The sequence below is a fragment of the Onychomys torridus genome, chromosome 18 (genome assembly GCF_903995425.1).
Source record: "Onychomys torridus chromosome 18, mOncTor1.1, whole genome shotgun sequence".
Classification (NCBI taxonomy): Eukaryota; Metazoa; Chordata; class Mammalia; order Rodentia; family Cricetidae; genus Onychomys; species Onychomys torridus.
The window spans coordinates 44035498-44063195 of NC_050460.1; the positions used below are offsets into that span (position 1 = coordinate 44035498).

Sequence of the window (27698 nt, forward strand, 5' to 3'; positions counted from 1 at the left end):
CCAGGACAGCTTTGCGGGGGATAGCTGACCTTGTGGTGAGTAGACATGACCACTATAGCCTCTGGGCTGTATGTGGTTTGCTGGGCTGAGGTGACCAGGTCCCCACCTGAGGACCTGAGGAAGAGTTAAGAGATGTACATGATATCCCCAGAGCATGCAATTGTGGGGACTCCAAGAGCTCTGGAGGGGCAGCTGTCTTCCAATTCCTATGAATGCTTGGACCAGGAGACCAAGTCCTAAGGGTTAAGGTAACCAGAGGTGGACCTGAGTGTGCACATGGAGCCTTAGCTGCGGAGGGGACCCCAACTTTGAAGAGAACAGGAAACACCTTGGCACGTCTGGGGTACTGGAGCAGCCTGCACACCTGTTTACTGCTCCCGCTGCCTCCTTGCCTTCCCCGACTCCTGATCCCGTGTCCTTCAGAGTCACCAAAGCCTGCGGATGACTTTTGCTCCACTCACTGAACCTCCAGCTTGACCACCAGAGGCTTTGCCCTGTGGTAGCCCACTGGGGTCAGAGGTGACGTATTCAAATAGCTCCTCCTCCTCTTGCCATCAGCCATTCTGGCCAGTTTTTCTTTCTATGGCAACTATCTTTCAATGGTCTGGGATGGAGGAGGACCAGGAACCCCAGGTGAGTGAGCAGGACAGAGCCCAACTCAAGGGTCTACTTACCCCAAGGATCTACTTACCGGCTTGCCGTCAAGACCAATAGGACCCTGCAAAGAGAAAGGCTTGATGCAAAGGCCAAGTTTCCCAGGTCTCCTGCCCAGGAGGCAGCCTGGGCACAGTGTGTTCCTTGAAAGTTAGTGTTGGTCGGCACTGAGGCAGCGGCTCCTCTGGTCCGGCCCCTAAAACCCTATCTAGGCTCCGTGGGCAAGGATTAAAGGATACTCCAAGGGCCACCCTAAGGCCGCCCAAATGACACTTCCCTGGTCAGCCTCTCTTCAGTGCCTGGCCAGCAGCCAATCGGTTCATGTTCTCTGGACCACCATCTCCCACATCCTGGTATCAAATGGGATGTATCAGCTGCAAGTTCACTCACTCAGCTCCTGTCTGGCCACCACTGTCTATATAGGTGTCTCTGTCCTTTCTTGTAGCAGGGGCCCAGCTCTGAGCTACTGGCCCATGAAAGGTTATAGAGTGGGTCCTTTTAGTGGCTAGGAATCAGGAGGGGAAATGTGGTCTCAGGGATCATCTTGGTGGATACACTTTAACCCAGCCAGGCCCAGGACCTATGTTCCTATCTCTGCTAATCTGAGCCCTCTGCACTTACCGGAAATCCAGGGAAGCCTCGAGTGCCTGGCTGGCCCTGAAAAGAACAGAGCAGTAAGGATGAGTGAGGAGGGTGGAGCCAAGCTCATCCTTCCAGTTCATCTCTGTGCCCATCTCTGACTCTATGTTATCACCGGTAAGCTGGCTATGGGAGGATGGAGAAGACAGAAAGGGAGCATCCTAGCAGAGTTCCTGCAGGGACCAAGCTGGGGAGAGGGAAGGAAGCAGCCAGCATCCTTGGGGCCTACTTCTAGAAGTGGCCGGAGATACTCCACACTGCTTGGACCCCTGGAGCCTTGACATGTAAATAGACAACAGACCAATAGGACCATCAGGACAAAGGAGGCCTACTCTGGATTGCACAGAAGTCCTGGACCAAAATTGGGTCTGTTTTCTTGATTTACAGGCATTGCTCATGGACGCTAATCTAAGGATGGTTTGGAAGGCTGCAGAACTTGACCTTCAAAAATGTATGCTTTTAGGCTAGGATGGGCCAGATTGCTGCTACTCAGCAGGCTTCTCCCAGCAGCTGGGCAATCTCTGGATTCCCCCCGTCTCTCGGAAGGAAAGACACCCAGGCTTATTTTCTTAGAGGTGCAGAGTGGCACAGAGACAGTTGTATGCTTCCTGGTCACAGTCCAGTGGCTAGTGCTCAGAATTCCCAAGCAACACAAAACTGTGGCTAAAGGTCTGAGTGGCTAACCAGAAGGGCAAAGGTAATAAAACTTGAGAAACCTGAATCCTGGTCACTCCCCTCCTCAGGATCCAATAAGGGTTTCCCTACCACTCATGTTGTTCAAGGCTCCAGCAAGATGGCTCAGCAGGTAAAAGCACTTGCCATAAAGCCTGATGACTTTAGTATAATCCCCGGGACCCACAAAGTGGAAGGAGAAAACTGACGCCTGCAAGTTGTCGGCATGTGTGTGTGTGCACATGCACACACCATACTCACACACACACACACACACACACACACACACACACACACACGCACACACGCACGCACACATACAAATGCATGTGATAAAAATTTGTGTTTTGTTTTTGTGTTTTTGAGATGGGGTCTCACTATGTAGCCCTGGCTATCCTGAAACTCACTATGTAGCCCAGGCTGGCCTTGAATTTACCGAGATCCGCCTGCCTCTGCTTCCCGAGTGCTGGAATTAAAGGTGTGTACCATACACCTTCATAATTATTTGTTAAGATGAAGCCATCCTCCACTGCATCCCTGTGACCTGGTTATCTCCCTTCCTGCCTCCTCTATGCCTCTCCTGTCTGCCCAGCAACAGTGGCTTGCCTGCTTTTCCTAAAAGACATGCCAGCTCTCAGCTTGGGATCCCCTCAGCTTACATGGAACAACTTCTTTGCAAGTATAGACTGTTGGGTCTAGCAGGCTGAGTTCTAGTCCAGCCTGCATCAACAACTGTGTGATGCCAAGCCATTGTCTAACATCCCCAAGCCTCAGTTTCCCCATCCCTAGAATGGGAATAACCATGTAATCTCATCAGGTCACAGAACTACCACCAGTTCTGCTTGTAATGCATCTGGAAATAGAAGCTCCACCATTGGACACTTGTTGAATTAAGCTGATCAGAATGCTGTGTTTATTGTATGCATGTGTACATGTTCGTGTGTGTGTGTGTGTGTGTGTGTGTGTGTGTGTGTGTGTGTGTGTATACGTGTGTGTCCGTCCATATATATGCAAGGTATGAGGCTAGAGGCCAGAGTACAATGCCAAATCTTTCTCTATTTGCTCTTCACATGAGTTTTAAGGACAGCGTATCTTTTTGCTTAACCCAGAGCTCACTGATTTGGCTAGACTAGCTGGTCAGTGAGTTCTGGGGATCTTCCTGTCTCTGTCTCCAGTGCTGTGGTTCCTGACATGTGCCACAGTGCCTGGCTTTCAATGTGCATAATAGAGACCTGAACTCAGGTGCTCACTGCTCACAAGGCAAGCACTCTACCCACGGAAACATCTCCTCATCATCTTGGGATCCCTAGCGGTCTTAATCAAGAAGCAGTTCAGAAACAAGATCCCATCCAGGGGACAATGTTTCTGGGCTCACATGCTGTGACCCTGAAATATTTCCAGGCTCCCTGGACCTGTGTATGGAAGTACCCAGAGAAACCATGTCACCCATCTGGCCAGGTGGCATAGGTCCCTTTGCCATGTCAGGGTCGAGTGCAGGCCCACAGGGAATAACTAGCTGAAGTCAGCTGCAGGCTCCAGATGGACTTGTGGCCAGTGTCCAAAGGCAAGACAGTGGCAACACCACTCATATGTCAGAGGGCCATGGCCTCTCAAGGATAAGGGTTGCTAAGAATAGGCCTAAGGAGAAACCCGGAAACTGTTGCAATATAATCTCTGAGACCTCCCAATGTAAACTTTCTGTAACACGGAGAGGCCCGAGGAAGAGGTCAGGAGGGAAGGGTTCCAAGAAGCATCTTCACAGCCATCTCAGCTGATATTTACGTGGCTGGGATAATCACATGCTCTGTTAATTACAGTGCCGGCTCCGGTAAGGAGCGCGCATCCTTCCAAACCAGGGCCAAGTCGGGGACTAACTACGGCTTTTTCAAGGCTTTGGGGAGGAATGCTGTCATTGACCACATGGAAATGGGAGTCTGCTTCCTGGAGAGCTTGGGTATTGGAGAAGGCAGTGGAGTCTTACTAAGGGACTGTAATTTACATCTCAATTTATGCTGAGCTTAGGGTCTCTGTCAGTGTTCTGGTCACGCTGAGTCCAGGCTGCAGAGCTGGCTGTTTGAGGCAATGTATTATTATGGTGTATACTTTAATATGTGATACTAGTATTATATATTATTTATGGAATATGTATTATTATGGAATATGTATTATAAAGAGTACGAACAAGCAAATATATTTGAGGCAGGATCTATGTTGCTTAGGCTGGCCCTGAACTCCTGAGCTCAAGGGACCCTCCTGTCTCAGCCTCCTGAGTAGCTGGGATGGCAGGCTTCCCAATCACTGGCTTACATTAATCTTTTCTGTTAGCTTATTTATCCTTTCTGACCTGGTCTGAGTAAAGCTATTTGTTAAGAACAATTCCCGCAAATGCTACCTAACTCACCTTTTGTCTTGGAATTGCTCACCTAGAATTGTTGTGTTTAGATAGACAAACTTTGCCTGTGGCTTTTGGGTTTTCTGTCATGTTCAAAGAGGCCTTCTTACTGGGAATTATAAAATATATGTTCATATGCTCATGTAGTTTATGGTTTCATGTTTGACATCTTAGTATTTTTCTGTTATTCTTTTGTTTTGGTTTTCTGACACAGGGTCTCGTGTAGCTCAGGCTGCCTCAAATCAGCTATACAGGATGGCCTTGAACTCCTGATCCTCTTGCCTCCATCACCCAAGTACTAATATTATGGGTGTGTACCACCATGCCCAGATTACCTCGGAATATCTTCTGCACTGACAATCTGTCTTGATAGATTGGGTAGGATAGAGATTCACTATAAAGAAAGAATCAGGGGCTGGGGAGGTGGTTCAGGTGGTGAAGCCTTTGCTTCAGACAACTGATGACCTGAATTTGATCCCTGGAGGGCATGGAAAAATGGAAGGAGAGGGGACTCCGTGAAGTTGTCCTCTGATCTCCACAATGTGCATCGTGACATGCATGCCCCCCGTCTCTCTCTCTCTCTCTCTCTCTCTCTCTCTCTCTCTCACACACACACACACACACACACACACACACACACACTACACACATCCAGAACCAAACTTTCCATTTGCCTTTTCCCACAGGGCCTGTCTCATGCCTTAACACCCATTTCAGAACAATCCACCTTTCTGTTCCTACTATTAAATGACACTTTTATCACAAATCAGAGTCCCATGGGCGTTTGGTTTTGTTTCTGTTCTAACCACTTGTCTCAGCTGTCCTGTTCTTTTTCCTAACAGTCATGAGCTTACTTTTTTTTTTTTTTTCCTGAATGAACTTCAGCATTTGATTGGACAGCAGCCCTGTCAGCATTCACCAGGAGCAGACATACATTACATTTATGGATAGAGGATCTATATGTGAAAAGGGTAAATGAGCTACATCCACCCATCCCTGAAATTCATCTTGCTCTGAGGCACCTCCCCTCCCTGGCAACACCTGCCCCTCCTCCTCCTGAGGAGGGCACCGACACAAACTGTGTGACTCAGAAGTGTGGGGTGTCCGAAACTCCTTCTCTTTTCTAAAATTCATTTCAGTCATCACCAAAATCCACCATGTCCATATCCAATGGTGTGTGCAGGTATGTGTGTCTATGTGTACATAGATAGATGGATGGATGGATGGATGGATGGATGGATGGATGGATGGATGGATAGGTAGATAGGTAGATAGCTAGATGAATGGATGGATGGATAGGTAGGTAGGTGGGTAGGTAGAATAATGGATGGATGGATAGGTAGATAGATAGATAGATAGATAGATAGATAGATAGATAGATAGATGGATGGATAGATAGGTAGGTAGATAGATGATGGATGAATGGATGGATGGATGGGGTGGGTGGGTAAATGGATGGATAGATAGATAGGTAGGTAGAGAGGTAGATGGATAGATGGATGAATGGATGGATGGGTAGATAGATGGATAGATGGATGAATGGATGGATGGGTAGATAGATGGATAGATGGATGGATGGATGGATAGATGGAGAGAGAGAGAGAGAGAGAGAGAGAGAGAGAGAGAGAGAGAGAGAGAGCCTGGACCAGGGCATTTAAACAGCACTCATCTGTCACTTCCAATTAGTGTGCTCCCACTGAGCACAGGGAGAGGCTACCGCTTTGTGCTGTGTACTATTGTGTCCCTCATCCACCTAACACAACCCAAGGGCCCCCATGGCCTTGGGATACAGTTCCTGAACATCTTGTAGAGTCCTTCAAGCAAAGCCCTTGCCTCACCCTTGCTTTCCCATTCAGTCCTTTTTCTGGGTTCTTCTCTCAATTCAGGAGCTTGACACCCCTCCTGACTCTCCTTCCCTGGGTGGACTCTGCAAGACCTTGAATGTTGTTCAGTTGTTCCTTCCCCTAAAGCCATTCCTTCCTGGACTGGCCTGAGCCCAGAGGTTCCCTTCCTATCTGTCCCTACTTACTCCCCCCCCCCCCACTGCCACAGCAGCACCCATTATCTGTGCTGTCATAGCCCATGAGATTGCTATCATTGGCCTGGAGGGCAAGCAGTCAGAATCTCATCATCTACCTCAAACCTGGCAGGCTCTAGGTTGCTGACAGACACTCAGCAGGTGTGTCTACCTGTGTGGGCAGCTCCTGGGTGAGGGTGGGAGCTCAGGTCCTTCCTACTGGCCCCGAAGAGCAGCTGGGGAGCCCATTGGAGGGATAGGTCCCTTGACACGCAGTCATCCCTAGCTTGGCCATGACCTGCCTAGTGTCTTGGGGTCTGGCCTCCCACTCTGTTTCATAGGGCTTCCATGAAGACTCCCAGACACTAGGTTCCAGCTCCTTGTGCCATTGGAATGGGAGTCATCATTCTCCAAGGGCCTGATTGGCTCCTTTTGCTTAGACTATTGATCAGCTCCAGCAGAGTGGGCAGGTGGCCCTTAGGAATGGCAAGGCTGGTCAGGTGGTGGTGGCGCACAACTTTAATCGCAGCACTTGGGAGGCAGAGGCAGGTGGATCTCTGAGTTTGAAGGCAGCCTGGTCTACAGAGTGAGTTCCAGGACATCCAAGACTACACAGAGAAACCTTGTTTCAAAAAACAAAAACTGAGTTCTTGGACAGCCAGAGCTATCACACAGAGAAAGCCTGTCTCAAAAAACAACCCCCCCCCCCAAATAAAATAGAATGGCAAGGCTGGTTCTGATGAGCAATATTATTCTGGGCCTTTCCTGACAGGGTGGAAAGCCACATGTTCCCCATGTCTCCAGCTGCCACCTAAGGCTTGCCTACTTGACCTCAGCTCTTAACGTCAAGCAGACCTTTTGTCTGCCTGTCTCCTGCTTCCACAGCCTGGGGTAGCAGGGGCAGCTGAGGGTTAGCTTGGTGTCTGGAAAGGACTCAGTTAGGGTGGTTTGGGATGATGATCAGTGGCCACTGTCAGAGGACTCTGGGCATGGTCAGGACACCATGTGTCACAAAACCAATGCAGGCACCCACAAGGACCATCATCTTCCCTTCAAGGTGAACATCCTTTATATACAGTGACACTTGGAGCCGGAAGGGGCTGCTGGGACAAAATTGCACTTATCACTTATGAGCCTGGTAATCAGCATGGGCATGAGATTCCCAGGTTCCTCCTGTGATGTGTTGGGGTGTGGGGGGTAAGAACACCTCCTGCCTGTTCTGGAGGCCTAGCGTGTGATTAGTGCCCATCACTAATCATGCTCCTTTACTGCATATCAGATATTTGCATTACTATTCATAACAGCAGCAAAATTACAGTTATAAAGTAGCGAGGAAATAATTTTATGGTTGGAGCTCACTACAACATGAGAAACTGCATGAAAGTGTCGCAGCGTTAGGAAGGTTGAGAACCGCTGGTCTTCCCACTACCCCACTCTCTCTCACTGTGTTCCCTGTACCCCCTGCTCCCTCAGCAGATGACAGGTTCCTCATGTTCCTCATCAGGGAAAGGGAGGTACACGACCACATAGGGCCCTGGCCAAACCCCTTCTCCTCTATGGACCTGCTTCCTCTTCAGAGAGGCTGTTAGACTAGGCTGAATTCCTGCCCCCTCCCTGACACTGGTTTCACTGCAGCTGTGTGAGTGGGTCTTGGGGTCCCGCTCCTCCTCCTTCCCATAGCTGTGTTATGTTGCTGAATCTATCACCCGCATGCCAGGCAGCTCCTAAGGAAGCATGTCAGAGGGAAGCCGGGAGGTGCTAGTTAACTCCCGGGACCTGGTACTGACAGCGAGAAGGAGGCTTGGAGTGTGGAAGGTGGGTTGGGGCTCCACCGAGAACCGGGAGTGGGTGCCGGGGCCAGTGAACCTGGACTGTGTCATCTGCTCCTGGTTTCAGGAAGTGGAGACTAGTTCCAGAGAAAGCCGGGACACCCACTCAGGGCAGGCAGTGCTTTTCAGCTTTTCCCTCATGTAAACAACAGCAACCACCTCTCCTGCCTCCCAGCTGCTGGAGTTTTGTGGCGAGAGGCTAGGCCCTGGAGCCCTCCCGGGAGGCAGTAATTTAGGTATATTTAGTCAGCCCACTTTCTTTCACATCAACAGCAATGCTTGAAGACCAACAGGGCTGACCACACGGCATGGGATGGCCACACCCAGAGGCCTGCACCAAGCTCACCCTTCTCCCTCCAAAAGCTCTTTTCTTTAACTCTCCCGACCTCCGTACCCCGCAAAAGAACAGCAACAACTTACAGGGGGGCCTCGAGGCCCGATGATGGACATCCCCGCATCTCCAGGGGCACCCTGTAGGGAGACAGAGGGTGTGTGGAAAGGTAGACAGGGAAGGATAGTGGGAAAAGGATGTAAAAAGGGGGGGGGGGAGCCGGCATTTGGGAGAGGGGAGCCAACCCCACAGACTGAAGGGAGGCTAGGGATCGTTGGAAACAGTGAGCCCAAAGATGGTGATTAGAATATCCCAGAGGATCTGAGAAGGGCAGTAGGAAGCAGCAGACATGGAGAGATGTGGGTGGGAGAGGACAATGGGCTCAGGAAAGGCAGATAGCAGGATCCATGACATCCGGGGCAGAGACACAGGGTAAGGTGGTTCAGCACTGATATTCCACCCATTTCACCTGGCAGCACACTCCACGATTGTTAAATGGAATTATGAGAACAGAGGGGGTCAAGACATCCAATACCCCGGCTATATGGGCCCCGCAGCTTTGAGTCCAAAGGCTGGATGTCCCAGGGAATGCCACAGAAGGATGAAGGCTGAGCCCAGTGCTGAGCCCCTACAGCATGTCCCGGAGCTCCTTGGCTAGGAGCCCTGGGTGCTATCACAGGTGGTTGAGCCAGCTGGATAAATACAGTGTGTGTATGTGTAGGGGTCCCCACGAGGAGTCCATAGCAAAGGCAGGAGGGGAAGGAAACAGCCCAGAGCCCTGAGTTAAAGTCATGGAAGCTTTCCGAGCTCACGCAGTCACCCCGAGTACTGGAGCTTGTAATGTTCTGCAGCCCTTGTGGGGAAGAGTCCGAAATGCATTTTGTTAAATGTCCTACTTCACAAACAGGTAGCAGGGATCTCAAGCCAGTAACTGTAGCACTGGTGGACATGGCTTAGGGCAAAATGTATGCTTTGAAGGGAAACCCTGCTCCTTAGCAGCTGTGTGATTTGGGACAAGCTCATTTCTCTGTTCATTTCCTAAACTATGGCAGAGAAAACAGCAGCTAGCATATAGGCGGGATATGAAATTTCATGGATAATGCTGGAAAGTTTAAAAGCACCGTGTGGCCTGAGGAAGGGGCTATGTCTGTCTCTTCTTGGCTGTTTCACCCCCTGATAGGATGGGACCAATAGTTTTGTTCCATTTGGAAGACCGCCAGCCCTATGGCCAGTAGCTTCTCAGTCTTGGAGTCAAAGCATACAGGGCTCCTCTCCAGCTCTGTCGCCTTCTAGCCATGTGGCCATGAGCACGCAACTTTTCTTCTCTGTGCCTAGTGCACAGAGAAATAGTAAAGTTTCCAGAAGCGCTGTCAGCCTTAGCTGGGTGGATAGAAACAAGAACGCTAACAGCATGCGAGCCTGGAGCCAGCCGGACGCCAGGAGCAACTATTACGGTTAGCATTTGTTGTTACTTTGGGGATAGGATACTCTGTTGCAGAAACAGAGTGTGTGTGGGGAGGGTGGGGCGGGGGAGAGTCTCATGCCTGGAATTCCAGCTCTCAGCAGGCTGGGGCACCAGGTAGGAAGCCCATTTTAAGTTTTCAGGTCAGCTTGGGCTACGTGGTGAGTTCTAGCCTAGCCTGGGCTACAAGTCAAGCCCTGTCTTAAAAGCGGGGGGGGGGGGGGGGCAGAACAACAAAGCCACACAATACTGACGTGCCCAGTGTCTGCAAGGACAGAAGAAAAGCTGAGGCCCAGAAAGCCCAGGTGCTAGTCCCTGGTCATGTTGCTGCTGAGGACATTGGACAAACCTCAGGCTTTCCCAGGATCTTACTTTCTCCTCTGATTAGATAGATTATAGTCTGAAATCTCCAGAACCCACCAGGCTGCTATTTCAGGATGTCTTACCCCCCGCCCCACAGCCCCCACTCCCACCCCTGCCATCCTGGGATTTCTGGCTTCCCAGGCAGGGTGGAGGGTTCTCTCTGTGACCCTGGGGTCCCCCTGGGCAGTCCCAGCTACACAACAATGACAAGCCAGTCTCCTTTCCTTGAGGGTGGGTGACAGCCCACAGCTAGGAATCAGAGCAATGGGATCCATCACACGTGGTTAAGGCAAATAGGGGCTGACTCACTGAACTGGGACAGCTGGAGCCTTGCCCAGGAATCCCGGGGCTCCCAGGGCTCCACACCAGGGTGTGGAGGACGTCAGCCTCAAAGCCCCCAGTAAGAGACAAGGCTGGGATAAAGGTGGAGGGGGCAGCAAGGACTCACCTTCTCTCCTGGTTGACCTTTGATACCCTGGGCAGGCAGCCCCACGAAACACAGGGCAAGGGGTAGAGAGGGGGGAGGGGGAGAGAAAAAAGGATGAGAGGCAGACATGGGCAGAAGAATCCGTGTTAATGGTACAGCAACTGAAAAAAAAATCACTGTGAAGAAATAAGAAACACAGCATAACAGAACACAGATGCAGACACGCGACGGCCATCTCAGCCAGCAAGTGTGGCCAGCTGCTCTCCATCACTAGGAGAGAAACAGAGGACCTGGTCCAAGTGCTGTGTGTATGTGTGAGCGAGCGAGCAAGCAAGCAAGTGAGTGAGCGAGAGCGAGACCCAGGCAGAGGGACAGAGAGAAAGAGAGACCCAACTCAGTCAGAAAATCTCCCTGAATAGCCAGCCAGGTCCAGTGGGCTACGGCCAGGACTGGGAAGAAGTTCCCAAGGCCTGTGATCACAAACCCTAGGAGCTCTGAAGGTCGCTCTGAGCACCAAGTTCAGAGCCCTGCTGTATTTACTTTGTACTTATGGAAGAAGACTGGAGCCCTTAGGGGCTACACATGCCAGGCAGAGGAAAAGCTAGGGACATGTGGGGGTGGGGGGGGGGGTGGGGAAGAAGGTGGCTACCCAGCCTGAGTGGCTTGGGCCTGTAATCCCAACCACCTGGAGACTGAAGCAGGAAAGAATACAAATTCAAGGCCTGCCTGAACTAGAAAGTGAGTTCAAGGCCACTAGGGCCAACTTTGTGAGATCCTGTCTCAAAGATAAAGTCTAAAGGGGGCAGAGGATTGAACTCAGTGGTGGCATGGATGCTTGCCTCATAAGCTCAAAGCCCTACATTCAATCACCAGTACTATAATAATAATAATAATAATAATAATAATAATAATAATAATAATAATGGCGGCGTTAGAAGGAAGCAGGAGACACAAATTCTGCAAAGATGGAGGGTGAGTCAGTAGAGAAAGAAAGCTGAATACCCAGTCAGGGATCCCTTGTCACCACAGTGGCCAATGGATAGGCTGTTTCAATCTACCCAGCTCCAAACAGGCCAGTGGTGCCACTTCTGGTGAAGTACAGGAATGACCCAGGAATTTCACACCTACTGGTCACTGGACACTTCAGTGCTTATCAAATGGCTTACGCCAAGACCCCTAGTGAGCAGCCAAATGGGCCATCCTACATTTAAAATAGCACCAGCAGAGAGGCGCTCCAAAGTGGCTGGAAAGCTTTGCCCAGGAGGAGGTGGGAGGCTTCCGGTGGCTCCCCTACCTCTTCCCATTGCCACCACACAGGAAGCTCTGGTGGAGGGGGGCGGGGCAAGAAGGAGTAGGAAGTACATTTTGCACTTAGCGGGACTTCCTGCAGGCCAGCTGCTGCACCCCAGGGGAAAAGCTCCTAACACTTACCTAACTGACTTTGTCCGCTTCCTGGGTAGATCTTACCCACCAAATGGGATCTTTAAGGCTGTGTTTCACTTAGGTGTACTCAATACATCCTTGCGGAAGGATGGAAGGGTAATGTCTCATCTCTGCATGGGATCTGGTGACAAGCGCATATGGACCCGCTGTCAAATGGGTAGACTGATGGAGCAGAACCACAGGGCAGGCAACATGCCCAGTGTCCTGGTTTAGAATCAGTGTAAGGGCTCCATGGAGGGGGCCAGGACACCCACACTCTGACAGGTCTTGGTAGCCTTATGGTAATAAAGAATGGCACAATGCTGTTTGTACACACTGAATGTTTTCCCACTCTCCAAGGTACTGTTTTTCCACTTTCCAAGCCTTGTTGAGTGTGTGTGTGTGTGTGTGTGTGTGTGTGTGTGTGTGTGTTGTGGGGGGAGGGAGCAGTGGGCAAGAGCTTTGAAGTTGCTGAGCTCCCCATGAGCTATCACCCTGGGAAACCCTATGCTAAGAACCTGGTAGATGTGGGACAAAATGGCATTGACCAATGCGACCCCCAGCACCAGGGAGCTCGGGCTGCATGGAGCACCTGTACTGAACTCTAGAATGGTCTAGGCCTCTGGGGCATCGGTTTAAAGCCAGCCCTTCCTTTCAGCTGTGATATTATGAGTGGACTTCCAGGATTGAGGACCCAAATTTTGAGCCTGGTTACCTGCACTCAAGCACCTGCTTACTTATTCCTAGTGCAGAATCTTGAGATCTTTACCTTGCAAGCCTTGGTTCTCTTATCTGGAGTACTGGGGTCTGGGTGGAAATGCTGCCTCTCAGCATGCAGTTCTTTCAAGGACTGAATGAGCTGATATGTGAAGGCTCTTCGGTTTGGTTCACTACCCAACATGATGTCAGTACTAGCAAGAGTGGCCTAAGCTTGGGGTGCCCCAACTCCATGCTTGCTCCAGCCATGCAAATTCATACACAGAGATGTCACAGTCATGCTTAAGGCCAATCCTGTCACACACAGAGCCAGCAAAGCCAGCAATGATGGCAGTGGGAGCATGCTGGAGGTGAAGGCTGATGCTGGTGGGTAGTTAGCAGTCAGATGAGGAGGGCAGCCCCGACTATATCCATGTCCTGGCTACATCCCAATTGTGGGAATGCCCTTCGCCTGCTCAGGCTTCTGGGTTTCTAGGCCCTGGAGACCTTCATCCTGAGGCTGACAGGACAATCCAGGGGCCAGGGATTCAATGCCTGGATTCAGCCCTCTCATGTCTTCTGACCAACCACTGAATGCTTTCGTCACTTTTCACAAAGGAAACAGGAACTGTATTCACCCTTACGAGGGCCTAGAGGGACTCCCTGGAACCAAGCCCTGTCTTTGCTACTTCTGAGTGTAGCATCCATCCACAGAGGATGCTCGTGGGAGAGAGTGGCAGCTCTGGGGGTGGTTTCAGGGGCAGCTGGTGCCTTGGGGTACTCAGCTCTCACTCCATCCATCCCCCTGTGTGTTCAGCAACTTTCTTGTATTTTTCCCTCTGCTGTCCAGTGTTCTGTAGAGTACCAAGTCCCTGACTCTCCAAGGACACATTCCAAGCCCTCAGTAGGTGGCAGAAACACTGGTTGACATTGGGACCTTACGTACTTCAGCATGGTGAGAAATTAAAAGCCATGGCTTGTATTAAATAGAACAAGTGTAACAATATTCCCTAAAAGGTGGGGCAGATGTGGTCTCTCTTGAAATATCGGACTCTAGGAACTGAAGTTGTGTGTTGCAGATGAACTGCAGGATGCTGTTTTTTACAAACTGGAGACTAGAATAAAATGTCTTCCCCTCTCCTTCCTTGACCTTGCTGAAGTTGCCCTGGGCAGCATTTCACCATGCATGGAGGACAAGCCAGCATGGAGAAGCAAGCAATGGCCACCCCACAAGCAGGGACATGTGAGCCAACTCACCACACGTCCAGGCATCCCAATGGCACCCTTGTTCCCCTGATGAAGGAGGCGGAAACAGTCAATGTGGCTGCCACCCGCCAGAGAGTCCCATGCGCTGTGCAGCCCTGGCTTGGAGGCACAGCTAGGCAGCTTTGTTGGGGCAGCTGGGGAAACATCTGGAGTGGCACCAAGGGTCACGAAGATGTCACGGATGAACTTCCCAGGAGACCTCACTAACTAGTGTCAGGACCTCTGTGCCTGGATGGAGGCAGACTTCTCATCTCTCACCTATGGTTTTCTACACTCAAGCATAGTGCTACAGAATAAAGGTTATAGCTAGGGGAGGTCATCAGCCTGGGCCTCAGTGTCCTTAGGTATCTCCAAGGCCCTTTCTCCCTTAGGCTTGTGTTGTTGCAGCCCATCAGTGATAGCCAAAATGGGCCTAGGAGGCGTCATCTTTGACTTGAAGGCACAGGGCAAGGGCGAATGACTTCCCTGTGTCTGTCTGCCAGAGCTGGGGGAAGCAACGCCCATGCTCCCTGGCTTCTCCTTCTCCTGCTCTGGTGCCATGCCCTGCCCCCTCTTCTCACAGACTGCTCCAGCATGTGGATTCACACGCTTTGTTTTGTAGCCAGGGTTACATCCTCCAGCTCTGGAAATCTGCTTACAAAGTTTCATGCGTCCTCCTTTCGGTAGAAAATCTTTTTTTGTAATCATAGGCATGCAGACATCATAAAAATCTGGGGTGGGGCCTCAAAGGATGAGGAGCAACGGAGTATAGAAGATGATTTCTGGCCTCCTGGACAGGAGAAGATTGCCCTAAAAGTTCCCTGGGTGTGTGTGTATGCTGGGGGGCATTCTGAGGTCACTCTGGATCTGCTGATCCCTAAGAGGCAACCACAGAGGCAAAATGCCTCAAGGGACAAGTTGCATCCCAAGACATATGTGGGACGCACAAGAAACGCCATCAGTTCCTGCTAGGCTTACATTGTCAAGATCAAGAGCATCTATGAGCAAAGCACTCTGCCTTGTTGTAAGCACCGACTGTTTCCCCATCCTCCCGGAGCACCAGCCTTACTGAGTGAAAGGTGGGGGATGACAGTTTTGAGGCTGCTGAGGTCCCTGTGAGATGCCTCTGCCTTATACCAAGAACCTGACATTTGGTGAATGCTGGGCAAAATGGCGTGGGCTAACTAAAGCGGAAGCCCATAGCACCACAGTTCTGTACACATGTCTATCTTTTGGTCCTTTATATTTTAATAAAGGACCAGCAAAGGTGCACCTGCTAGCAGGTCACCTCACGGCCCTTCGCACATGGAAGGTCAGACCCTCAACCGGCGGATCTGCCCCTCCCACCGAGGCCACGCCAGGCCCGTGCCTGTTGTCAGCTCTGACGACAACCTTACAGTCCATTCACCATTCCAAAGCTTGGACTTTTGAATGATATTCCAGGGTGTGTGTGGGTCTTGGATTATTTTTCCTTTCTTTTTGGAAAATAATGTTCTTTGCAGCCCTGGCCATAAAATGCTCAGGTTAGGGACACGCATGGAAAGGCCAGTGGCTGGAAACTCGGCAGTGTCCCCTGCTCTGCGGATCACCCCCAAATGCCTTTTAAAGGTGGATGTTGTAAGGGGGAAAAAGCCCCTCCACATTCCTCTCAGTCACCTGACCATCCCCCGGGCTTAGATTTCACTGGAGTGAGTCACTTGCAGTCTTGGGAGAATCTCAGCACTTGACTAACAAAGTTACTGGCCACAGATTCTAGAAGCTGTTGAATTTGTCAAAAGGCTATAGTAGAAGGTTCTAGAATCCAATGGAAGTGGCCTTTAGCAAAGGGAGACCAGGAAGACAGGTATCAAAGGTACCCCTGTAAGCCCTCCTTCCCTGCATCCCTTCTATACTCTGCCTAGATGCCTCCTCCATGCCACACTCCCAAACCCATCCATGCCTTTCCTAGATGGCTACAGCATCTTGTCTGAGCCACTTCCTGCTCCATAGCCCACAGTATCCATATCCTGTCCTCATCTCATTTACCTAAGCAGACAAATCTCTTAGGAGACTTTAAAGATATCACTCAAATAAATGTCAGTCATGGGCTGCAAGGAAGCACAGTGCTCAGCGGTGTGTGGTCATCCACTAACAATCCACGATTGGGAAACTCGGGCTGGTTGAAGGATGCGTGCCGCCTCCTGAGCCTGAGCCTTTGTCTTCCCATCACCAGCACGGATTTGGGGATACCCACTTCTCTGAGCTGGTACTGTTTTTCTCTGACTTATCAGGCAATCAAGTCTGGGGGTGCTCAGAATGCCCGGGGCCTATTAAAGCTCTGGGAAATGATGGTTAGTCACATGATTTCCATCCACTTTTGTCCAAAGTCTCTGTGGTTACTCAGCCTTCTTATGGCAACTGGGGAGAGGCAAAGGTTTGGAGTCCGACTTTTCACCAGAGGGCCACTGGAAGACTAGAACCGTAATTTGAATATCATCTACCGTGAAAGAGGGTGGGAATGACTCAGGGGTTGGCCACTTGTTCCAGTCCCCCATTACAAAACCATCTTGACAATAGCTCCTGTGTTGGGAGGGTCTGCTGCTGGGCCTGCCAGCTAACACCTCAGGAGGGTTGCCAAGACTTGTAGCCATAGGCCCCAGGTATTCGCCAGTGTACCAAAGTAAAGGGTATGGGTGTGGTTTTGCCCTCAGCCACAGATTAAAGACTCCAGAGGGAGGCCATACTCAGAGAACTGTGAGGAGAACTTGCCCCCCAACCCAGCCAGTCAAGGGACTGAGAAAGACTGAATGACGGCTCTGGAGTGTGGCTCAGTACGAGCGTGCTTGAAGTATGCCAGGGCCTGGGCTCTATCCCTAGCGCCCACATGAAAAGGAGGCAGAGAGAGAGAAGAAAAAGTTACTTACTGGGAGTCCAGGTCTTCCAGTGGGTCCCTGAAATAAAGAGGTGGAGAGTGAACTTGATACAGGTTGGAATTATGAATAGTTGATGGGGTAACATTGCTCCAATCAGCTGTGACCCCACGGGAGTCCCCTGTACTCTAGGGACTTTTCAGTTTGTTAACGAAACAGGGCTGGGGCTTCATTTCTGTCATCCATCCATCCACAAACCCAATAATAACCAGGACCTCCTCCTATATGCCAGGCCCAGGACTAGGACAGCAAACAGAAAGATGATCTGTCCCTTCCTGTGACTCAAGAAGGGTCACTGGGGTTTTGCCTCTCACTAGCACACCACCGCCTCTGAGCCCTTCTGTCTGGCTCCTTGTGGTACTCTGGGCACCACTTCTGCCCACTGGCCCTGACCAGGAAAGGGTAGGGATGAGAGGTAATCAGGACTCCCTGTTCCCTGTTCCATCACACAGGAGAAGCCACGGGTAGGGCAGAGCCTGCCATCTGCTCTGATGCCCCTGGTGAACGGGCCACATCTATGCCAATGGCGTGGGGCCAGAGCGGGCGGGGGGGTAAAACCCACAGAGGATCATGAGGGAGACAGTGGGAATTCTTTGATGTGTGAGACCACATAAGATCACCAACTCCGGGATGGGTCAGCACTAGGGTGGGGGGTGGGGGCTCTTCAGCCTTCCTGCTTCTTGGAACCCAATGGACAAAAGTCTCCACAATGTGAAGAAGAGACTAACCCAACGAGGCATATGTCAGCCTAGAGTCATCCTGGCGCCTGGGAGGTTGAGGCAGGAAGATGATGAAGTCTAGGCCAGCATGGGCCACAGAGTAAGACTCTCTCACACAAAATAAGTAAAGATATAAACAAATAGAAATCATCCAAAAATATCCTATCAATTATACTTTAAATCATAGCAATACATACAGGAAATCTCTGAGAAACCCACAAAATCCAGAGAGTGGCATTGTTCTAGAGCTGGACCCTGTCCTCAGATGGGTTTGACCCAAAAGGTACTGTACTGTACTGAGATACTGAACTGACAGCTGCCTTCTGCCAAGAGGGGACTGATTCCTGAGATGCTCTCAGGAGCTGAACCTGTGTGGAGGAGTGGGCATGATATTGTGAAAAGGGCCGTTCTACCAAAAGCAGTCTACAGATCCAGTGCAATCCCAACCAAAACACCAATACAACTCTTCACAGAAACTGAAAAATCAGTCTTCAACATTACGTAGAAACACGCGCACGTGCATACACACACACACACACACACACACACACACACAACCCAAACAAACAAACAAACAAAGCAGGGGAGCTAAAACAATCCTGAACGATAGGAGAACTGCAGGGGGGCTCACCATCCTAGACTCAGGTTGTGTTGCAGAGCTACAGAACTAAAACCAGCATGGGACTGGCATGAAGGCAGACGTGTCGACAATGGAGTTGAGTTGATCAACGGAATTGAACCGAAGATCCAGATGCAATGTCACGCACCTACAGACACCTGATTTCTTGACAAAGAAGTAAAAAGTAACCATTGGAGAAGACAGCCTCTTCAACAAATGGTGCCGGTCAAACTGGATGACTGCGTTGTAGAAGACTGAAAACAGATCCGTATCTGTCACCCTGCACAAAACTCAACTCCAAATGCATCAAGGATTTCAACAGAAGACCAGCTACCCTGAGTCTGATATAAGACTAAGACCAACAGTTAATGAATGGGACCTAAAAAGCTGAAAAGTTTCTATATGGCAAGGGACACTGTCATTCGGGCAAAGCCTACAGAGTGGGAAAAGATCTTTAACAACTATACATCTGATAGAAGGTTAGTATCTAAAATACATAAAGAACAACAACAACAACAACCCTGAACGTCAGGAAACAACCCAATTTAAAAAAAATGAGGTACAGATCTAAACAGAGTTCTCAAAAGATGAAACACAAAGGGCTAAGAAACACTTAGAGAAATGTCCAACATCCTTAGCCACCATGGAAATACAAATTAAAACGACTTTGAGATTTCATCTTACTCCAGTAAGAATGGCCAAAATCAATAAAGCAAATGACAGCTCATGCTGGTGAGGATGTGGGGTAAGGGAAACACTCATCCATTGCAGGTGGGAGTGCAAATGTGTACAGTCACTATGGAAAGCAGTGTGGCAGTTCCTTGGGAAGTGGGAATCAGTCTGAGGATCCAGCTCTACCACTCTTGGGCATACACCCAAAGGACTCTGTATCCTACACTAGAGACACCTGCTCATCCATGTTCACTGCTGCTCTATTCATAATACCCAGACACTGGAAACAGCCTAGCTGTCCACAACTGATGAATGGATAATGAAAATATGGTATGCTCACACAATGGAATATGATTCAGCTGTTAAGAAAAATGAAATTATCAGGGTTAGAGATTTAGCTCAGTGGTAGAGTGCTTGCCTAGCAAGCAAAAGGCCCTGGGTTCTATCCTCAGCTCCAAAAAAAGAAATTATCAAAGTCACAGGTAAATAAATGAAAAAAGGAACAATCATTCTGAGTGAGGTAACCCAGATCTCAAAAGACAAATATTGTATGTTTTCTATTATATGTGGATGTTAGCTTTTAAGTTTCCAGTATGTTCATTTTAATCCGAATAACCACAGAGGTTAGGTACCTAGTGAGGAACCAGGGGGGAGGAGAGCATCTCTCAAGGGAGGGGAAACAGGATACAGTGTTATGGGGGGATAAAGGGGAAGCTAGAAGGATTCAATAGGGAGGGGGATGGGAGGACAGGGTAAAGGAGGGATCTAGGGAGTAGCAGCTCACACTAAAGGCCATTTGAAAATGATATGGAAGCTTACTACTGTAGTCGCTCCTTAAAATATACAAGAAAAGAAGGCAAACAGAGCCACCAAATAAGGGAGCCAGTACCTCAACTACACATCTCATGCCACCAAGTAAAACCTCCAATTTTGGAATGACTTACATTATTGACTTATTGGCCAAAGGGGCCCATGGGAATGCCCAAACATTACAAGCTATTGCCAAGGCTATCAGTTGCTCACCCCAACCTGATGGTGAGGGCCTATTGCCCAAGAGAACACTGACTTATGCCACTGAACACAGAAGTCAAGCTGGCACCTCAGTAGAACCTTTACCCTATTGACTAGCATTCATGATCCTGGAAGGTACTCTGCACATCACCAGAGGAGAAAGGTGAAGTCAACCCAGCTATAAACCTTGACACCTACAATGGCAATCTTCCTGAAAGACACACTTATGCAATAGTGGTTCATACGCTATGGGAGTAACCAACCACGTTTTGCCTGGATTTAAGACCCACTCCATGAGTTGGAACACCTAACACTGCTCAGGTGGCCCCAAACCTGAGACTAGAGAGGTCATGGGTCTAGGGGAGAACCTATTACTATTATTCTGATAAAGGGATATAGCAACGAAATGACATACTGCTACACCCATAGATCAGGGCCTTGCCAAACCCACATCAGAGAAGCTGCTTCTTGAAGTAATTGGCAACTAACATAAAGACCCATAACTGGATAGTCTGCATCGAATGAGAGATTCTGGAGGACTCGGTCCTAAGTGGGGATGACTTCACTGAGCTCCTCCCCTCAGGGCCTGGGAATCTGTAGGGAAGAAGGGACAGAAAGGGCCAGAGGTAATGGATGGCTCCAAGGGAACAATGTTCCCCAGACAAAACAGGACTGATACACAGAACTCACAGTCTGTGGCAGCACACACGGGACCCGCACAGGTTCAAGCCAGATGGGGTCCCAGGACTGAGACGGGAAGTAGACACGGGGGCCCACCCCTAACCAAGAGGCCATCTGCAACTGATACCCAATGGCAAAGGGAAGATCAGCTTTTCTCCAGTGGAGTGTCACTGGGTCTATCAATGACGCTGTAGTGCAGGCCCCATGCCCAGGAGCTCTTGGCCCACACAAAACAAACTCAAAGGCATTTTTGTGGGCCTTTTGTTTCATTTTGCTTTGTTGAGGCTTTTTTTTTTCTTTTTTTTTGGTCTTGTGGGTCTTTTGCTTGTTTATTTTGATTTTCATTTTTGTGGGTTTTTTTTGTATGTGTTTCTTGCTTGTTTTTGTTTCTTGTTTGTTTTTGAAAGTGAGTGAGAGAGAAAAGAACATAAAGTCGGGTGGGGAGGGCAATGAGGAGGATCTGGGAGGAATTAGGGGAGGGGAAACACAATCAAGATATAGGGTATGAAAACAAGTCTTTCAATTAAAAAAATGAAGAAGAGCTGAGCCTGAGCCCTGGCCTGCGGGGTAGGGCCCAGCACAGATGGAGATGTTTCAGTAGCAGAGATAGAATCTTCTGGAATAGGAGCAAGTGCTGTGTAGCCAGACCACCTGTGCTTAGTCTTGGCTCTGCACTTACTACGTGAGTGATGAGGATGACCGGAAGTCAAAGGCTTGGTGTCGGTGTGCCTTTGTTTCCTCAGCTTGATAATGGGAGAATGGCAATTGACGATGAGATACAGCAAGTGCTTAGCAAATGTTAGCATGAGCCATTATTAGACCCATTATTTGACAGGGACAAGGAGGCAAGGCACAGGACCAGGAAAGCCACATTTCATTGAGCGTCCAATGCATTCCTACCCCACTGTACACTGAGTTTTTGAAAAAAATTTTTTTCTCTTTTTGCATGGGCCAACAGGGAGCTCAAACCCCAGTTTTTCTGCCTCTTCTGTTCAGCTCCCCACCCATGTTTCCTTACCTAGTTTCTTCCAGTTGTCTCTCTATTGCTACAATAAATAACCATGATCAAGGGGGGAAGGTTCAGATGTCAGTCCATCATGAAGTCAGGGCATGAACTCAAGGCCCAGAGAGGGGCACTGCTCCCTGGCTTGCTCCCCATGGCTTGCTCACCTTGTTTCTTTATACAACCCAGGACCCCCTGCCCAAGGACAGCATCATCCACAGTGGGCTGGGTCCTCTCCCGCACCAATCCCTAATCAAGAAAATAACTTGCCTACAGGTCAGTCTGATGGAGGTATTTTTTTTTTTCATCTGAGGAGCCTCTTCCCACATGACCCTAGCTTGTGTCAAATTAACAAAAAACCCAACTAGTACATAGTTTTAAATTTCTCTCTCCCAGAGTGAGGTGGGATAGAAATAAATGAAATACATTAATCAACAGGACTTACAGAATTTTTTTTTTTAAACAGAGGGTGCTGTGTCCAATGATGAGAAAGGGGGGCAGCGGGGAGACAGGCTTCTGCCTTGGACACTAGGGTGGGGGCAGTGGAAAACGCAAATTTGCTGCCCTTTGCTAATCCCCGCTGCCACATCAATGCACCAATGGAGGCATGGTGTGTGCCAACTTTGTGCTCACAGGAACCTGGGCATCCCCACTGGAGTGCAGAGCCAGCCCCTAAGAGACGGCCCTCAGGGCGGCAGATGGCCACCTGTCCAGCCCTCACCTCTGGCCATCAACATCCTTCCTTTGCAGGAAGCAAAGCACACAGGGCTCCCCAATCCCTCTTCATCCTTCTGTGTTTCAGTCACGTTAGTCACAGCTGGGCAAGGACCTGGGGACTCTCATCTGCATCAAGCTTAGAAGCATGAAGAACAACCTGGGCCTTGCCCCCGGTGCCACAGCTCAGACAGGTAGAGACTGTAAGTAGGCACTCATACCCCACTTTGCCAGGCCCCAGAATCCAGGAGGGACAGTACCCACTCTGGCTAGGAACGATATGCCAGGCAGGCAGGCAGGCAGAACTCTGAGGATGCCGAAGTTCTAATGAGGCACCTGGAGTTAATGCCACCTCTGGAGTGTCCTCAGGATGAGGCAGATGTGGACTCTTGCCTTCAAAAAAAAAAAGGGAAGGGAAACATGACCCCATTTCAGCAGGTGGCCTACCATAGTTTCTTTTGAGAAAAAGCAAAATCTTAAGTATCCCAGGCTGGCCTTGAACTTCCTATTCCTCAAGCATCTGAGAATGACCTTGAAATTTGGATCTTCCTGTTTCCATCTCCCAAGTGCTGGGATTTATGCTGGGGATTAGACCCAGAGTTCCACGCATGCTAGACAAGCAATCCGCCACCTGAGCCACATCCCCAGCCCCTGCCATCTATTTTGGAAGATGGGTGACAGGAATGACCACTTGATGTCCCTAAACTAACCATGATAATGCACCTTCCTCCTTGGCTGCTCTGCTATCTGAGTCCTACCAGACAAAGTGGTGGGAGGATTCTTGGGTGGGTGGGTGGGATTTCAGCGTAATCACAGAGTATTAAATAACGGTCTCTTTAAGAATCAGGTGCACTGGTTTCACAAATAGGGTACTCTCTGCCTCTGACTTCCACCGGTTCCTCACAGCCCCAGAGCCACCTCTTAGCAACTCAGGAGGGAGGGGGAGAGGGTGGAGTAGATTTCAGTGACCTTGAGAGAGATCTGATGTGAAGTGGCTGGGCCCTTTCAGAGCCGGTCTCCAGGGTCCCCCAGTGCCCTCAGGTCTTTTGTAGGGCTATCAAAGGCTGTTCCTCAAAGAGCACGTGATTCTGGCTTCGAGGCCCTTTACCTTAGGGAGGTGTTTCCTTGAGTTCTCCCGGCATTTGGAAAAGGTCCAGCTCCCTGCCCACCTTGGGACTAAGGCCCAGGAAGCAGGACATGTGGCCTGTATGGCTATTACCACCACCGGCCTCAGCCGCCCCTCGGGGCCTGGCCAGAATGGGGCTGCCCACACAGGGGTGTGGATGGCAGTGTGGAGTCTCCGTAGCTTGGAGCTGTGCCCTGACCTGCTTTCTGCATGGGACAAAGACATTGGGGGAGGGGGTAGAACCTAGCTGGGTGATCTTTCTTCTTTATGATAGCTACCACTTCTTTCACCGTTGTTATTGGGGTGTGTGTGTGTGTGTGTGTAAGGGGGAAGGACAAAAAAGCCAGGCCAAGAAAGGAGTAAGCCAGTCTTCTAGAATGAAATGGAGGCCAGAAGGCCAGGGTGGCCATGGTCTAGCCCTGAGGGGATACAGAGTCCTAGATCTTTGTGGGACTTGGGGAAGGACCCCCCCACCCCCGGAAGACAGCAGGGGCTGGCTGTCAGCACCCCACCCAGGGCCCTGTTACCATAGACGACACAGGCCTTTGAGACGCGCGCACGCACGCACACACACGGGGACCAGCTGCAGCCTGTACTTACAGGAGGTCCTGAAAGAGAGAGAAAAGGGCTGGTCAGTGTCACTGCTGCCAGAGGGAAGAGGGTGGGATGTGTGTGTGTGTGGGGGGTCACCTTAGAAACAACATCCAAGAATTCTTTGGCAAACCAGTTTCCATCTGGTCTTCAAAGTTCGTCTTTTCCTGGCTCACTCTTGCCGGTGTGATCCATTTCCCCTTTATTTTGTTTCCATGTTTTTATTATCGGATGAGAAATGCAGGGGTCTGGACCCCCCGGCTCAGCCCTGAGAGGGGTCTAGTGGTCCCACACCCCTCACCTCCCTGCCTGTCAAATTGCGTTCTCAGGGACCTGCCCGCATTTATGTTTCAGGTTGCTCCGCGCAGTGGCCTCCAATGCCAGGGCAGAGAGGTCACAGAAGATGCTGGAGAGATTGATGCTGTTAGTGTGCTCACACTCCTGCAGGCTTTCCCAGGACATGCAATGGAAAACTGGCAACAGGAGCAGGTGTGTGTGTGTGGATGGGTGGGGGGGCTCCCCTCCCAGCCTGATGTCTATTGGCCTGGCCTGGTTTCTGTTAGGCACTGAGTCAGACATCTTGCCCTCCAGGGTCTGCCGCCCACCACTGCTTTCCTGACACCCACTTCTCAGTCTGGGGATCAGCCCTCTCTCTCTCTCCCCGTGGACTCCCTCCTTCCCTCCCGCCCCTCCCACTCCACTTTCCCTCCTCCTGCGCTGGACTTCAGCAGCAGCCCTGTCTCATTATCCAGAGTTACAAGTTCAAGCGTTGCCAGGGTAGGAGCCAAGAGGGTAGGAAAGGAAGCAGTGACAGGGGACAGTTCTAAATGGCATTTCTGTAGAAGGGAACTATGGAGGCCCCCACAGCCCCAAGGGGAGGGGTCCCGGCTGCATGTCCCCTTCAGCCCCTGCTGACCTGACCATGTCAGCTTAGAAGCTAGCTGCTTCTGTTACCTTTCATGCTCTGCCAACATGGCCGCCTGATGCTTCCCCACTGGTTCCTTACGGCCTCACAGCCACTTCCTTCTCCCCTCCCCCCTCTGCCAGTACCATTCTGTGTTCTGGTTCCCATCCAGGAAGAAACAGCCCATCTTGCTGGCCTCTGTCAAGCCATCATGTCCGGGTGAACAAAATGTTTCAATTAAAAACAACAACCAGAAAAAAAAAAAAAAAAAAAAAAAAAAAGGTGTAGTGGTGTAGTGGCTGACTGGGAAGCTTTGGGCCAGATGGCAGGGGTCCAGAACAGGCTGGGGGCAGTGTGGGTCAGGGAGGGAGAGCATCTGGGACCTATTAGCTTGAGGGACAGGAGGATGTCATGCAGAACCTGAAACTATCTCGAAAGCATAGGCTTCCTGGTAAGTCTGTGCCTCCTGGTTGGGGGGAAAGTTTTCAACAATGACAAAATTGGGACTCTGGGGGTTTTTGGATGGTTTGGCCATATGAAGGGCAGCTACACGGAGCCTACCGGGTCTGACAGGGCCCCAGCTCCCAGTTTGCAAGATTGGGGATGCTCCTGATGGAGTTCTGGTGGTGGACCTGCCTGCTGTTAGTAAACCAGGAGTGCTTCAGACTCACGTCTACAGCAAGCCTCTCACTCAGAGTGAGGCTAACATCCCCCACGGCCACCTGTAGCTCTCTGCAGGACTTCTCTACAGCTCCCAGGGGACTATGCTTTGCCAAGCTCTCCCCACCTCTCAACCTGTCACTCACAGGGACTTCAGTGTTGTTGTGTTGACTTGATGTCATGGGATGATGATGATGATGTGGGGGGGGGTTGATAATGACTGTCACCTTGACAGGACCTAGAGTCACCTAGGAGACCAACCTCCGAGCATGTTTATGGGGAAGTGTCAGGATTCATCCTCTGCTTCCTGGCTACGAACATGGTGTTTCCACCGACAGGAAGGTCTGGTGCCATGCCTTCTGCACCATGATGGATGCTGAGCTCAAAGTGGGAGCCAAAATAAATGATTCCTTCCTGAAGCCGCTTTTGCTGGGCATTTCGTCACAGCAACAAGAAAAATATCTAGTGCTGGAAGGGAGGAGGAGGTGGTTCATCGGGTAAAGGCTCTTGCTGCCGATCCTGATGGCCTGAATTTGATTTCCAGGACCCGCACGCAGGGTGGATGGAGAGAACTGATGTGGAATGGACTCAGAGACAGAACAAGGCCTTGTCCATGACAAAACCTTTTCTCTCCATGGGGAAGATTGCCATCATTCTGACTGATCCTTCTGGAAGATCATGAGAGAGCCAACTGTTACCGTCCTCCATGTCCTCTCACAGGCCTGCAGTGGGGACCCCTGGATTTCACACTGAGCCCTTTGCCCGGTGTTGTGTTCAATAAACAGTGGATGGGCAGCTGACACTTCTGTAAAGTGTAGTGGTGCTGTCATGTCACATGTCTGTGCTCTGGTCAGTCATGTGACTCGTGACTGGTCCATTTTTCTGGCCGGGCACTCAAAGAACAGCCAATTCAAAGCACCATCAACTTCACTTTAGACAGAATAGGGACTGAGAGGCCCAAGGAGGTTGGGCGAGGACAGAATCCAGTGGGGAGCTTCCTAACAAAACGCTCCATCTCTCGTGATGGGGGGTGGGGGTGAGGGGTGAGGGGTGGGGGGTGGGACGGGACTCTGTGAGTGACTGTTCACATCATACCATCTGAAGAAAGAGGAAGCCACCTGTGCCTGCTGGAGGCCATGGGAACAGAAGAGAGAATGATGCCGATTATTCCACAGGACCCAGGAAGGATGGAGTGGGCTGCAACAGGATGCCCAGAGGCAGTCTACAGTAGATACCCAGAGTAGAAACCTTCTGTCTAAGACCTTGCTCCTCAAATCTGCCACCTGCCACTCACGAGCAAGGCAGTCTTGCCTCCTTTAAATAGACAGACAGGAGCAGACCCTGTGACGCAACCTGGGGTGGCCAGAATTCCGAGGGGCCTTTCTTCAATACGTTCTATACCACACTATAGCTATATAAAGATGAAGAACACACAGGCATACATACCCTTTCAGGAAGGAAAACTGTGTTAAACAACCACAACAAACCCTCGTGTTATCAAAGGCCTGATGCTAAGCTCTGGTGACATAGAGAGGAATCACTCATTTCCTCCTGCTGAGAAGTTCGAGCGTCCTATGGGAAAGAGCTGGAGCATAGCCAAAGTGCCCCAATGGGTGATGGGTCGTGAAGACTCTGAGAAAAGCCTGTGGTAGGAGGAGCCATTCATTCATTCACCTATGCAGTCAACATTCACCACGTTCTCAGGGCCCTTCATACACTCATCAAATCACTCATTAGTCTACAAGCCAACATTCCGTGGGTTGCAGGAGGCATAGCACTGATTAGGTCTCTGCAACATGACATCAGCTCTTGGGACAAGCTTGGGGTGGGAGTGACAGGCTCACTCCTTCTCCCTGAAGTGGAATCTGAGCGTTCAAACCTGGCAGTACCTCACAATGTTGTCATCAGAAGAGTCCATGCTGGAACACCATGCAATCAAG

General features: G+C 50.3%; 1 protein-coding gene across 6 annotated transcripts in view; it reads right to left on the reverse strand.

The window, feature by feature from the left end:
• The window catches only part of Col13a1 (collagen type XIII alpha 1 chain), a 140821-nt gene that overhangs the window by 58835 nt on the left and 54288 nt on the right, over nucleotides 1-27698 (reverse strand). For 4 of the 6 annotated variants that reach the window (XM_036168373.1, XM_036168372.1, XM_036168374.1 and 1 more), the window contains exons 3-9: nucleotides 24204-24211; nucleotides 17053-17079; nucleotides 14162-14197; nucleotides 10808-10834; nucleotides 8624-8674; nucleotides 1276-1311; nucleotides 692-718 (exon numbers count right to left, since the gene is read on the reverse strand). In XM_036168373.1, the coding sequence (XP_036024266.1) occupies nucleotides 692-718; nucleotides 1276-1311; nucleotides 8624-8674; nucleotides 10808-10834; nucleotides 14162-14197; nucleotides 17053-17079; nucleotides 24204-24211 (212 nt within the window). The remainder of the gene's footprint in view (nucleotides 1-691; nucleotides 719-1275; nucleotides 1312-8623; nucleotides 8675-10807; nucleotides 10835-14161; nucleotides 14198-17052; nucleotides 17080-24203; nucleotides 24212-27698) is intronic. The other 2 variants (XM_036168376.1, XM_036168375.1) reach the window with 2 other exon arrangements.